Source organism: Sebastes fasciatus, chromosome 12, assembly GCF_043250625.1.
Source record: "Sebastes fasciatus isolate fSebFas1 chromosome 12, fSebFas1.pri, whole genome shotgun sequence".
NCBI classification, from domain to species: Eukaryota; Metazoa; Chordata; class Actinopteri; order Perciformes; family Sebastidae; genus Sebastes; species Sebastes fasciatus.
This window is the reverse complement of record NC_133806.1, coordinates 20397922-20410170: the sequence shown is the minus strand read 5'-3', so window position 1 is coordinate 20410170 and position 12249 is coordinate 20397922. Positions and strand designations below refer to the sequence as shown.

General features: G+C 40.1%; 1 protein-coding gene across 2 annotated transcripts; it reads right to left on the bottom strand.

The window, feature by feature from the left end:
- Positions 1 to 5556: 5556 nt before the first annotated feature.
- Positions 5557 to 11087, bottom strand: spaca6 (sperm acrosome associated 6). Of its 2 annotated transcripts, XM_074654054.1 has the most exons (9): positions 10818 to 11086; positions 10635 to 10721; positions 10355 to 10426; positions 10089 to 10112; positions 9930 to 10007; positions 9277 to 9380; positions 7387 to 7543; positions 5825 to 5993; positions 5557 to 5678 (listed from the first exon to the last, which is right to left on the bottom strand). In XM_074654054.1, the coding sequence occupies exons 1-9, from the start codon at positions 11029 to 11031 to the stop codon at positions 5600 to 5602; spliced, it is 984 nt and encodes a 327-aa protein (XP_074510155.1). In that variant the 5' UTR covers positions 11032 to 11086; the 3' UTR covers positions 5557 to 5599. The 2 variants fall into 2 exon arrangements, with proteins under 2 accessions (XP_074510155.1, XP_074510156.1); XM_074654055.1 differs by lacking the exon at positions 10089 to 10112 and having other exon boundaries at positions 10818 to 11087.
- Positions 11088 to 12249: the final 1162 nt, after the last annotated feature.

The following is a 12249-nucleotide window of genomic DNA, read 5'->3' as shown; positions in this document are numbered from 1 at the left end:
CTTTCTTTCTTTTTACAAGAGAATAGCTTATTTACAGTGTTCAAAACATGTTTTCAAATTATGATAAATTGGAACTAAACAAGCAAATAAGTAGGCTGCATGCTTCCTGTGATGGGTGTACAATATCCTGAACAGGAATGAAAGCCTCAAACAGTTCAAAGTTACATGCTAAGAAAAGAAATCACACCTGTTATGCCCACACAAATATGAAAGAAAAGAGAGATTTATGGCTCTGTAATCAGCGAGATCTGCTGAAGTAGCTTTTTTGCCATTTTTGCCAATCTTAATGATACTTTTAACCTCACGGGTGCTCCCCTCTGTTGCCTATTACTGGTTTAGATAGGGCGGGTGTGGGGTGGGGAGGGTGGGGAGGAAATGTGTAAAAAGGTCCAGAATACACTGAAGGGCCAACAGGGCTAATATAATCCGGACTAAACCACAAAAATAATTCAGATAGCATTTCACATCCTTAGAGTTTACATTTCCTGCTGTAAGGCTTGTAACAATGCATCATTGGTTGCCTTGGCAACTGGGCAACCCAGTGGAAAAAAATACAAGCAATCTGCCCATTAAATGACACGCTGAGCGTTGAGTCATGTCTGACTATATTTAGAAACTCCACAAGTACTTTATAAGACTCGCAGATCCCAGTCAGTCCTCACATTGTGACTTCTCCACCAATAAGACATCATTCATTTAAGGGGAACTAGTGCAGTTCCCATTCAGAACGGGCTGAATGCCTGGCCTGTGCTGTTGCTGCGTTCCTCGAGAACCACTCATACAAAAAACTTCACACTAGGCACTGCGCTTTCTTGGGTTCTCAGCAATACACCTGCCATGACGTAGTTGCATCACACACCCAAGTCGTGGCTTCTCACGGTGAGAATCACCGGTGAAATATACTTTGGTTTATGGGAAAAAAACAACACACGCAGGTCGCGGCAGGTCAGAAGTGGGCATCTCCGCGGTCTGAAAAGTGAAGCCAATGCGGAAGTGCCTTAAATTTGCATTCTTTCTAATAGCCAGCATGGGGCGACTCCTGTGGTTGCAAAAGGAAGTCTGATTGTATAGAAGTCTATGACAAAATGTGCCTACTTCTCAACTTAACCCTTTCACAGTATGTTTTCAGTTCATGAAAGTTAATTAGAAACTTTTTGGTCGCCTAAAAATGTCTTGTTCAGCGTTTGGTTGTACTTAGCTACACCCTCTCGTGTCACTTATGGTTGCAAATAACGACCACAACATCGCGCCCACTTTTGCGGGAAATAAAACCGAAGATCCCAAAGACTTCACTGCAATTTGACGTATGTTTGAATTGCAATTTTGACAAATTCATATGCATTCATCTCTTGTTATACAAACATTTGTTTTATAAACATTTCTAATAATTATTTTGCGATCTTGCCTGAACATGAGCGTTCGCGATACCTTACTAGATTAAGGTTGATCGCTGCCATGTCCCTTCAGTCTTCTCCCGGACAACACATTGGAAGCCATTTACCACACTGACAGTGAATATTCACATATCCTCAAACCTCCGTGTTAAAAGCCTTGGTTAACCCGCTACACAACAGCTTTTTGTCATTTTCCATTTTCTCACTTATGACAGCGAGTTTCTTTCCCCCAAAACAGGAGCGCAGCCTCAGCGATGATGCCATGCTGGTCTGGTCTATAGCTTGGAGCCATAAAGCCCCTCTATTATATATTTTTTAGGAAACGGCAGGGGAACAAATCAGAGATCAGCGTTTTTGGATTTATTGTTGGTGCAACCAACTACACAGCAACTCTCCAGCATAGTGTTATTACTATTACTGGTTTATTTAAAGTAGAAGTTTGGAGACATGTTTCAACTTCTCCTGTTTACTCTGTTAACATCTATGAGGGACACAGGATTGTTTTCCCCCAAAAGGGGGTGTGGTCATGCGTGCCTTCTCTGGATAACGTATCGCCGGTCTGATGTATTGGTGGCGCCACAGGAAAGGTAAGGGGAACATCAAAGTCATTAGGGTTCATCCTCTGGGTACGTATGTACAAAAGCAATTCATCCAACATTTGTTGAGATATTTCAGTCTGGACCAAAGTGGTGGACCAACAACTGATTGAGAAACAGAGGATCATTTATTTTTAATTTGTTGGTACTTTGGGGGAACCTGGACTCATGACTCAAGGGGAGAGAGGAAACACCAAATAAAAAGAGAGGTTCCCTACCCTCAATAAGATATTTAGATGAATAGATTCAGATAGTAAACTAAAACACCACCTCTGAGCAGCTGACTAGAGGATAAACCAGGGTTGGTAATTCACTTTTTTGTCCATCTGTCATTGTGGCTGTTGGATTCCAAAATCTACCAACCACTACAATCGATTATTATTGTTGGCTGGTGAGTGAAGCAAATCTAGCAGCAACTTGCATATTTTACCAGCATTTGGCTGGTAACTGGTGCTAATTTCCAACCCTAGGATAAACTCTCAGTGGAACAGACAGAAGTCAACAAAAGAAAAAAGACAGTTCCAGGTCAGAACTGAGAAGCCAGGCCGCACAGACCAACCCCACTGTAACAGACTAAGCTTGAGGAGCAAACAGAAAACGGTGAGCAAATCATGCAGATAGGTTCATGTTGCCGATACACAAACACACACACCTCTACTCAGCTACAGCAAGCAACAGAATGAAGCTCTCACAATCAGATCTTTCATTACTTGGTCTTGCAGTGGACATCTTTGATGCTCTGCGTTATCTTTATCTCTCATTCATGAGTCCATTACGTACTAAGAATGGGCGCTGGGGTTTCCAGGCAAAGGCATGTGGTGTAGGGAGATGCCCACATGAGCAGGTCATGCCTGAGTTGTCCATAACCTCCTACTTGTACCTGGAACCACCATCTAGTTACAGCCTGTTGGCCCCGCTGTTATCAGAACAAAACAGGAGGTTCTTAGCAACTATGTAACCATTAAGAAAGATGTAAAACACTTTTTTGATTGATTTGTTTTTAAGTAAAAAGGAAATATATTTTATGCTGCACAGTATTATTCATTTGTGTTAGAGCTGTAATGATTAATTGATTAGTTGTTGTCTATTCAATTAATCGCAAACTATTTTGATAATTAATTAATCAGTTTGAGTAATTTCTTAAGAAAGAAAAGTCAAAATTCTCTGATTCCAGCTTCTTAAATGTGAATATTTTCTGGGCTCTTTACTCCTCTATGACAGTAAACTAAATATCTTTGAGTTGTGGACATAAGAAGAAATTTGAGGACGTCATCTTGGGCTTTGGGAAATACTGATCAGCATTTTTCACCATTTTCTGACACTTTATAGACCAACCAACTAATTGATTAATCTAAAAAATAATAAACAGATTAATCAACAATGAAAATAATCATTAGATGCAGCCTTAATTTGTGTAATCTCTTAATTATTTAATCACTTTTCTTATGATTAATCTGCTAAGATGCAAATACATGTGATCACGTGTACCTGTACACTTGTTTTTGTGTACTTTTGTGTTTGTATAAGTGTGACAGGGAGATTGGAGTGTAAGTCAAACTGACCTGAAGCAATTAGGTGCAGCCTGTCCCTCCTTTTCTGAAGGAGGGACAAAGTATACAATCACCAATGAAGGTAATTGTTGCTCTTTTGTGTCACTTTCTTCTTTTTTTCCCACCTTGACCTTACAGGTCATACTGATCAAAGTACAAAAAGGATAAAGAGAATCTGTTATGTAACGTTTAATGACTTCCACTCTGACTGTCATTCACTCTTGACCGGTCCACAAAGGCAGACTATGACATCAGAGGGTTTTCAACTTTCAGGATCTACTCTAATAATTAATATGTTGGCAAATATGCAGTATGACTACAGTGTCACAGTCTTTGTTAAATCTGTTTTGCAATAGAAGTACTTCCCCATCATCACATATGATTCAGGTTTGTGTTTGGGGATGTTGTTTTTAGTTTTAGCAACCGCGTATTCTCCGGACCACAGCCCTAACGTGACACAATGTAAAAGCAACAACAAAGTTCAATGCAAATTCAAGCAAAATCTAGGATGTCTAGGATGTCTACTTGTGCTCTCTGGCATGAGATGTAGTGTGTGTGTTACTGCCTCCTTGTGGTCATCTGAAGGCTTGACTGTTTCAGCATTTGTGCTATCTTTTTCGTACTGGACTGAGTCAGTTTTACCTCATCTTCCCACTTCATCACAGCTCTACTTCCTGTCCTGTTTGCCCATACAAGAGCCCTATAGCATCCAATATAACCCCACCATCATCAGTGTCATTGCCCCGCCAGATCAGTTCACTTTAGCTTCATAACTTTAGCTCCTCTGTCCTCCAGAGCAGTCACTAATCTACGCCCAAACCTTTCTGGGTATCTGCGTCCCAGGAGGACAGCCATAAGCAAGAAACGCCACACCTTTTATGCTTTTAATTAAAGTAAGGTATGAACATCTGTTAACTTGTGTCATTCTGTTAAAACGAAATGTTAATTTTTTTTGTGGGAAATTTTGTTGTATATTTGGACAACATTGAAATTTTTTTTCCATCTATCGTTGCAAAACTGAACACAACATTGCACTGAATCTTATTTTTTATGATTTTTATTTTGACACAGTTGGTGGAAGATATTTAGACCCTTTATTTAAAGGGCTGCTTTCAAAAGTGTTATAGGAAAAATGTTCATAACATATCAAAAGTGAAAGTATTCATTATGCAGAATGGTACCTTTGTGTTGGATTTATTTTATTATTAGCATATATTATCATTGTTATATTTTATGACTATAAAACATTTTTTGATTTGAATAAAAACTAATTTTGTAGCTGGTTGAAGTAGAGCTACTTTTAACTACTGATTACACACTGCTGGCAGTTTAATTACAAATATTTTATAAGCTCATGTTTTGTATGTCAAATCTAAATATAGCTGTCAGATGAATATAATAGGGCTACACAATTAATCAAAATTGTATCGAAATCGCCATATTGTCTAGTGCAATTTTCAAATCGCAGGAAGCGCAATATTTATTAATGGTGAAATGTGTGTCAAAATACCATTTTAGATAAAATATTGTGGTGCTGCAGACATGTCCTGGCCAATACATCACATTACAGACTTAAAAATACATATTTGTTTGGTTCACATCCCCGCAAAAATCACACCATAATCCTTTTAATACGTTTTTCAATGAAAACTCAAATAATAATATTAATGTAAAAAGGATCATTCCGTCTAATATTGTAAATCATTTTGGAATTGCATTATTAATAAAAAATCATTACAATGCGATATTTTTTATCAAAATTGTTCAGCCTTAATGTAGAGGAGTAAGAAAGTACAATCTGTCTGTCCAAATTGTACTTAGAGTAAGCACAGTAAGTGAGTAAACCTAGATAGTTACTCTCCATCACTGTGAGACATAAATGAGAGTAAAGGTGGTTGTTTCATTCAGCTCAGTGTAGACTGATAGAGATGTGCATCCTGCCCTCTAGTGGTGGAAGGAGTCACACACAGGCTTTCTGTAAACTATGACGTAACGCTTTGTAGACGAACTAGAGGATTGATGAAAAGCCTTTATTGCACTACATGTATCTTCCCAACTGTCAGTATTCTAAATCTTCCAGTAGATCTGCTGGCTCGAACTGACTTCTTTTCTCTGATTTCGATGACCAATACAGAGCTCTGCAATAAATAAAGATACCGGTATATGATATCAACTAATATGTGCCTTAGCTATAGGTGCATCTTGACTTCACAGGAAAGGTGTGCATTTAAAAGTTTCTCTGCTGTTTACGTCTAACATTGTAGAAATAATAGATTTGTTTTACCCCAGGGAGAGAGTCAGCAGCAGAAGCACAGCAGTTAAACAGGCGGTGAGAAGCAGTGGCGAGGGGAGGGTGGAGGGGGGACCACCAGGGAGTAACCGCCCTCCTGGGAGCAGAGACAGGCCGAATATCTCCTGCAGCTCTGAGTGGCCCACAACAACCTGGTGGGTCACTGAGAGAGACACGGAGAGAACAGAGTACAGGGAAGAATTGCAACTCACATTAAGGACAAAAAGCAAATGGTGAAGGAATAGGGAGAGCGCAAAATATAGTCATAGTGTCCCATGACATTTTAGCACAATATGTGAGTTTTCTATACTTTGTCATTAATTTGAAACATTAATTATGTCATTAGTGAGTTTATAACCCCCAGTTCAACACTTATAGGTATAATAATGCATTTTTTAATCATAAAGGGAAAATAAGTGTATAAGAACAAGAAAACTATAAGAAAAGAAAAAGTGTGTCCTTAATGCAGTGGAGCCTAAAATAATTTAATACTTAATCAGGGAATACAGGAAAGATACAGTACATAAATACTTATGCACACATGCAAGGCTGTATGAATATGCATATCCATATATGCATATCCATAAATACACATCCATTCCACTCATTTACATACATCTGTACAGATTCATTGCATTGATGTCAATATATTTGACTGTCAATATGTCCTTGAATTTGAGGAATAGTTTTTATGCCGTGCTTTTAATTTGCTCTTTCCTTTTGTTTCTACTTGAACTTCCCATTTCCCCCAAAGTTATTCTCCATATTCAGTAATTAGCAAATATTCATTTGTTGTATCATTTATCTCACAAGGTATTATATCTAATTGATTTCTGATTATATGAATGATTTTATTATTTTACATTATCAAAATATATGTATGAGATTCATATGGATTTTGCACATTCCATCGAACACAAATGATGAAGACAAATCCTATTTAGTATATTCATTTCAGTTACTAAAATACTGCATCTGTATCTTCTAAGGATATTCTCTCCTTAAAGGTGCTCAATATGAAATTCAGAGCATTTCTATTGCCTCACACGGCTATCAACATGGCGACGGCTGAGTCAGCGGCTTGCAGCAAACGGTGCCACCGGCGCAAACAGCGCAAAAACGGCAATGATGCTGACAGAGCTAACAGTGTCTACACAAGGGGCAACCAGAGGGCGGGTGCTACGTTTCCGTGACAACGTCGTTGGTCGGGGCGGGGTTATCAGCTGTAACCGCCGTTTAAGCGCAGTGCAGAGCGGCGACTGTGAGCTAGCCAGTGGGACACGCTCACATGCACTAACATGCATTAAAAGGTCGGCCGGGCGATGTCAACAAAGCACAGAGAAACTCGGATTACAACACACACGAGGAGAGTTACTTCATTCTCTGCTCAGGTAGACATTACTCCTCTATATCTTTACATAGCAAACAGCTGTTTTCTGCTATATTAAAGTTCTGAATATCATATAGAGCACCTTTACATGTGAAGGAGCTGTTTGTGTTTGTGACCTCCCATTGATCAATCACAATGATCTCCTAAAAGTGGTGTATCTTGTTACCTGTGAGATAGAAGTATTTTCTGACAATGGAGTTTTGGCGTGAGTACATCTCACACTGGTAGGTGCCGTGATGGTTCATGTTAGCTAAAGAGATGGAATAGACCGGGTCCACCCCCGCAGTCACTTCTTTAAACTGATCCACCAGCACGGTTTTCACCTGTCCAGGAATACATACTTACAAATACTGTAGGCAGGACTCATTTATGATAATCTGCACTGATGCAAAGACAGGTTTAATATGTGTTAAAAGAATAGTTCAACATTTTGGGAAATACGCGTATTCACTTTCTTGCCAAAAGTTAAGAAGATTGATACCACGTATGTATGTTAAATAGGAAACTACAACCAGCGGCCACTTAGCTTAGCTTAGCATAAAGACTGAAAATGGGGGGAAACAGCTAGCGTGACTTTGTCCAAAGGTAATATCCACCTACCAGCACCTCAAAAGCCCACTAATTTACATGTTACATCTCATTTGTTTAAGCCGCACAAAAGCCCAAGAGTAAAATTACAATTTGTGAATTTATGGGGTCTACCTGGAGGATTTCTTGACCGGGTGCTGTGAGTTCCTGGAGTCTCTGCCAGTTGGATTGCAACCCCACAGTGACAACAAGAATGCAGGAAGTCACTGCACCCGGTCAAGAAATATCTCACACACACACCACAATGTCTTTTTTATGCTTCAGTTTTTGTACGAATTAAACAAATAAGATTTAATGTGTTAATTAGAGAGCTTTACGTTTTTTTTACACAAGTTCCCTTTTTTGTGTGCGATTAATTTGCATGTCAATATTTTTTTTGTTGTTGTTTTTGTCATGAGTACTTTCACACAGAATGCAAATATTAAACGGCAAAAAAGCGACGTGACGTTTTTCCGGAACAAGGTCGATTTGCTGAGCTTTCGCACCACGAATAAAGGCATCAACTAATCAAGTTGTGTGGAATCGACTATGTAGGAAACACCAACACTGAGGCTCCGTAGTCTGAACCAAGACGGGAAACTCCATTACTCCTTTCGACCTTGACAAAGGCATCGCAGACCAGATCCACTCCTTTCGTTTTTATCTTTCACAATAAAAGCCCTAGACATATAATATTCGCAGGCGAATATTTCGCATTTTTCTGTTGTTTATAACAATAATAATTTGTCACTTGCTCACTAAGCAACCCCTCAACCCTGTGTTGTTTTGTGTTACGTTGGGTGGGTAGGTGGTGTCGGAATAATGGACTATTTCTCTGTTAGCATTACTCGTGTGGGTAGGAACAGTAACACTAACTAGCTTTTCAGCTGTAACTGACTGCGCTAGTTTACGATATATGACCAATTTAGCACTATAAATAATTTGCATCCACTCATCATGCTTTGTAGTTGCATCTCAATAAGTCAGAACACTTTAGTTTAGAAAGAACTAAATGGTTGGGCTTAAAACTACTACAGTTTGTACAGTGAAAATGACACTGAACGTGGTGAACACAGGACACGAACAAACAGATGATTGTAACGTGATGCAAGGGACACAAACAGTGGTCTCCTGGATGCAAGCCCTGTGTTTGTTAGACACATCCACCTCCCCTCTCGCCCGGTATGTCTCTTTTCGCTCTTTGAACATATATTACTCGGACTGAAAGCAAAAACGTTTTTTCCTCGTGACTGTGGTGACAAACCCTATAGCCTACTGGCAGGCAGATTATTATTATTATTATTTTTTTGTCTCTTGGCCCCAGCTTTATATTTAACAGACAACCATGAGAGTGGTATCAATCTTCTCATCTTACTCTTGGGAAGAAAGCCAAAATGTGTGTGGGATTTTTTTTTCAAAATGTTGAACTATTCCTTTAAAGGTATTGCAGTGACCCTGAATGGTTCAGCATATGCCAAGCGTAGCCTACCGACGCTGCGAACCTCCAGATCACCTCGATTTGGGGTGGTAGTGGAAACGGCACTTCGCACAACATTTCGATCCTGGCGTTCTCCAATGCTGTAATTTCTTGAACTGACACAAACATATAGCCACCCACATGCACACAGCAAGACACACACACACACACACACACACACACACACACACACACACACACACACATGCACACATACACACACAAACACACAGATAACATTCACAGGGGGGTAGCTCTAGCAGTCTGAGCCTTCCTTAATGATAATACTTAAGCCCAGTCTCTGAGGAGTGGAGTAAAAGTGATGATATGCTAAACAGTGGCTGTGCTGTACAGGGTTGATATGAATACCATCGTGTGTGGGAGTCAACTGTCACCTTGTATAAAGGAGCCAAGGACTTAAAGAGTACCTTGGGGGGTTCTGTGCAAAAGATATAATGTGTGGAAATAAAACCTTGCCTCGGTCTCTTTTTCAAATTTCGACTTGCCGCTAAGAGCATTTCAAGGATCAAGAGTGGATGCTTATGAAGGTGAGAATATAGTTATGTAAGGATGTGTCAAGTCTGGATTAGTGCACCTTTTGTCCTATATGAAAATTGTGATGTAACAGTGTCACTAATCCAATATGTTGGATTATTAATACTCACGTGGACAGTCGAGAGGGAATCGACAGGAGTCGTACCTGCAGGTTTCACAGTTGTATACACCACCTATATCCTGGAAAGCTGAAGGGTGCATGAAACAAGATATTTTGATTCTAATGGCAGAAATTATGATATTGAAGAGACAAAAAAAAAGACACTAACCACATGGAGGGAAGCATCCAGCGACTGTGAAAACAAAATAAGATTGTTAACTTAGATTACCACATTTTATTTCAATCAAATGAGTTGCCAACACCCAAAAGTATGAGGCAGTTCAACCTGACTGCTTCCTTTATTCTCCACAGTATTTGAAAGGCTGTAATAATGTAACTAGCTTATTACAGAGATCAGAGGGAGCTGTAATGACCTAATATGGGCCTTACTATAGATGAAAAGATGAAGGAAAAGGGGAAGAGACCATGTCTCACCTCTAGGCAGTTTGGAGGCAGCTTCGATGAAAATCTCTGCTGCTTTCGTCAACCTTTCTTGATGCACTGTGTCTGATGGATGGAGAGGAGGAGGAGGAGGAGGAGGAGGAGGAGGAGGAGGAAGACAGACAGAAATATTTGGCTCAACACATCCTGGTGAATTGCGTGCTTTAGGGCATCATTTTGAAATCTCTCATTTCTAACTCCCCTCCGTTTCTGGTGCTCTAAAGACTAATTTACTTGTGCAGTTATGTGTCTATCAGAGCAGGTGTTCAGCTACCGTCAATTTGCCTTTTGTCGAACTCTTCCACTATGGGCATGATCAGTCCACGCATAATGTCTCTCAGTTGGTCTTCATAGCCTTCAGCTGGAAGAGGGACACATATCAGACAAGTATTAATGTAATGTTTTTGCTGAAGAAAAAAATGATAAAACATTATAAAAAACATAAATTTTTCCTCACCCACTCTTCCAGCGTGAATGAGTCTCTTATTGTGGTTGAATATGCGGTCCAGCCTGTGGAAGCAGCGGTCCAAATTTAAAGTATGTTTTAAAGTCGCATAATGTCCCCAACACAGGCGATAACTATCTAGATCGTCAATGAAGCAATCGTAGCAGCTTAGAGAGGTCCCAAACAGCAAGCTAAGACACACGAGACACAAAGCAGATGTGCACATTTTGCAGCATGTGCATCAACCTCAAACAAAGGTTTCCTGAATGATCTGTTTTTATTCAAATCAAATCAAATCAAATCCTGAGCTCATGGTGACCACACGTGTGGGAATTCCAGGGTTTTATATCATTCAGGAGAAGAATAGAATTAGAATATTTATGTGCATATCCCACATGAAATTAAACGTAAGACTGTGAAAGTGTCCTGCTCATGTTTCTTCAACACGCTTGGGTTTGAGAGGAGAGCATCACAGACTCCCCTCTATACTTCCCTCCATTCTATTGTCTCTCCCCATTTCCTGCTGCCTCAATGCACCAGTTTTACTGCAGAGCACAGAGATGGAGCGAGCCAAGGAGGGAGGCGGTGGTGGGGTCGTGGGGGATGTGGAGAGAGAGGGGCAGATGAAGAGGGAGTTAAATGCTTATGTAGTAGAGGGATAAAGTGGAAAGCGTGTTGGCAAGAAACCCCAAGACAAATATAAAAAGAGTAACTGGTGGTGTGGGGATGGCGAGACGAGAGAGTGAACAAAAGGATCATTAATAAAATACTGAACGGTGAGAAAGAGACATATTCTTGCTGGAGTTTAGACAAATTGAAAAGTAGTGGGGAAATAATGTTAGAGCAAAAAGGAAAATGAAGCGATGAAGGAACAAAGAGAAGAGGAATGTAGGTGCCAGAGGTAAGAGAGGACACATAAGTGACAGACGGAGGCAGAGGAGGAGGAGGAAGAGGGAACGGGACTACAAATCAAGTCGACTGCCTCATCACATCCTGTATCCCCCACTCGGTCTCCCATCCTCCTCATCCCACACCCCCTCCCCCAACCCCTCTCCTCTCCTCCCTGGTCCCTCACTCCCGGTGCATCTCCATGGCAACCAGACAGGGTGCCTAATACATGAACTTAATATATTTCCAGTGGCAGGGTGAGCTGGGTACTAATGCATTCATCTGTCTCCTCACAGACAAGCCAATCAATATTAGGCAGAGTCTGCTCCAGGACTGCCAAAGTCAGACGGTCGGACGGATGTGGAAAATCCCAAATACGTGCGTCTGTGTGCATATAGAGCATGTGTTGCAGGCACTTTGATTAAAAAAAAAAAAAAAATCTTCTCATGAACATTTAGAAAAGCATCAAATCTACTCATTCACATCTGTTTGTGGCAATTTCTGTTTAATAAAATCAAAGTCAAAACTTGCCTTTCTGTAAGTTTAATTCAAACAT